Source organism: Neophocaena asiaeorientalis, unplaced genomic scaffold, assembly GCF_003031525.2.
Source record: "Neophocaena asiaeorientalis asiaeorientalis breed wild unplaced genomic scaffold, Neophocaena_asiaeorientalis_V1.1 scaffold981, whole genome shotgun sequence".
Classification (NCBI taxonomy): domain Eukaryota; kingdom Metazoa; phylum Chordata; class Mammalia; order Artiodactyla; family Phocoenidae; genus Neophocaena; species Neophocaena asiaeorientalis.
In genome coordinates, this window is record NW_020171801.1 from 944,663 (window position 1) to 947,122 (window position 2,460).

Below are 2,460 nucleotides of genomic sequence, written 5' to 3' on the forward strand. Positions count from 1 at the left end.
ATAATGAATTTTTATATTTGCTTGAATTCATTGTCTCCAGTTTTGGAACACTTGCTTTGCCTTTGAAATTCTCTCCTCCATCTGCGAGGAGCTGTGCATGCCCTGTACGTCAAGGCAGAGCTTCTGCCTACAAGTTGTGTCAGGATCCACACAGGTGTCCACGCTCCCAGAGAGCCTGATGTGTGCAAATGCGGATTTCTCAAAACACTGAATGAATTGTGTTGAGGGTGACTTTCCAATAAAATTTAAATCCCTTTAGATAATTCGTTCCACTTGCATAGTTCAAATTGCTTGCTGTACTTCACCAAATTTGTGATGAAGTTTTAAGAACATGTCTCTCGTGAAAATAAGATACATCTATTGCATATGTGTCACCGTCAAGGTAGAAAATTGGAGTTGTTTCTATAAAATAGAACAGCTGAGCAAATCTATTAATTACAGCGTTATTGACACTTCTACAAAAATCACAATCACTTGTTTGTTTGAACTGAGTCCCCTTTACTTCCACAGAGGTGTCATTGCCTAGCTGAGTGGCAAATTACACACTTGAATCTCACACATATGGGTCATTTGTTCCCACGTCGCACACATTTCCAGATAGATACCAGTCTTATGTGTAATTCTGATAAAACGGCAGTTATAGCCGTGTTGTAGCTGGTTTGGCTGGTAAATGTTTATCCTTCAGATAGAGCTGCAGACAGTAGCCTAATTAATGGAATTCTTAACAGTGGTTTCCTATTGGCCAACATTAGTCAAGTTCTATCTTCAGCGATAACAAATAGACCTTTTGTTTCTCTCGTATCATTTAACTAACGTTTGTATTGTATGTGTTCTTCCTTATAGGAATCCCAGCATCTGACCCCAGGATTCGCCTTACAAAGTAGGTGTTTTGAAAAAATCCTTCTTGATCCAAGCATCTCCTCTCCTCCCTCACTTTCTTGTCCTTCCTACCTAATATCATGAAAACATGGAATAACAACAATAAAAAGTCACATTGTGACGCATCCAATTGGTTTCTTTTTTCTCCCATCTGTTATTCATGGCAGGATTCTGTGAAAGAGTATAACTGGAAGGGCTGCATGTTCAAGACCAGTTTCATTCAGAATGATCATTTGACAGTAGAAAACATGGATGGTAAATGTCTGTGCGTTTTCTTTTCAGAGTGGAGCGACCCGACCAGCAGAGCTTCTACAAAGTGAGTACCGTTCAAGTCGTAAGTACTCAGGTTTCTGAAACACGCTTCTTCGGGGGCATTTCGCAAGTGAAAGGTGCTTCAGTGCCGCGCGAATCTTGTTGTCTCTCCTGCTCCTTGAAAACAGGAACCTTGCCTCATGGTAACATGGGGTGTGGTTAGAGGGGAGAATGAGATTTCCCACGATAGGCAGGTAACAGTCAAAATGAATGAATCACCACTAGGCTCTCTAATGGTGTAGAAGATACAGGCTGGGTCGATACCTGGGACACCAAAACAACTGTGATTCTGGAGTAGTTGTTGGAGCATTGTGTAACTTCAGCCACAGACACCGTTATATGTAATATTCAGCCACCACCGATTAGGATGGAGAAGGGACCCACCTAAGCAGCCGTGCTCGGACATGAGAGGTTGGGTGGATCACTCTGACCGGTCAGCCCGGGACCTTGCTGTTTGCAGGTCATCTGGTGACTGTATATTAAAGATAAGGGCAGCCAGAAAGAGGTGGAATAAGTGATTACGTGACGCTAGGTTGAAGTTCAGAAGCCAGGGCCCTGCAATTCACTTCTCACTCTCTTCCTTTTTTATTAATGTTCACTGAAGGAGGGGTATGGAGAAACCAATTTCCTCAGATTAACCGTTGTAGATTTTGTAATAGCCATTTGTCCAAGAGAGTAGCAAGGGAGTAGTTCTCTCACAACTTCTTTCATTCTTAATAATAGAAAATGGAAGCTGACTTTTCTGTGTGAGTAATAGTCACATACTTGAAATTTTTCAAAATGAAATAACTTATGACATTCAAGTGGCCTAATGGCACACTTGAAGTGAATTGCTCACCTTTTGGTATTTCCACATTCTTGGTTCTGTTTAGTGGCAAAGCCCCCAAAGCCCTGACCCCATCACCAGACCTCTTATTTGGTTTTCTGGCCCGATCTGTGCCTTCTAATTCAAGGTTCCATTTCAACAGCCAAGAATCCTCCATTTAAAGAATCGAGGGGAAAAAAAGAGACAAGAGGAAAATAAAACTATAACCTTGATTTAAGGACCAAATTATATGGAAACGTGGAAATCAAAATCATCTTTGATATTATTCATTTCAGCTTTTCCAGGAATCATTTTGAATTGCCCTCCCCCTTGTTATCCTAGTAAACAATAGACCTTATTCTCCTTACCTCCACTCCTGACTTACCCCACTCTTATTACAAAGCCAGTAAACTTCACACACACACACACACACACACACACACACACACACACAAACACTCCAA

At 41.3% G+C, this 2,460-nt stretch overlaps 1 protein-coding gene across 1 annotated transcript in view; it reads left to right on the plus strand.

The window, feature by feature from the left end:
• The window catches only part of LOC112396318 (AF4/FMR2 family member 2-like), a 401,348-nt gene that overhangs the window by 334,539 nt on the left and 64,349 nt on the right, over positions 1 to 2,460 (plus strand). The window contains exons 6-7 of the mRNA XM_024740056.1: positions 844 to 880; positions 1,162 to 1,195. Coding sequence (XP_024595824.1) covers positions 844 to 880; positions 1,162 to 1,195 — 71 coding nt within the window. The remainder of the gene's footprint in view (positions 1 to 843; positions 881 to 1,161; positions 1,196 to 2,460) is intronic.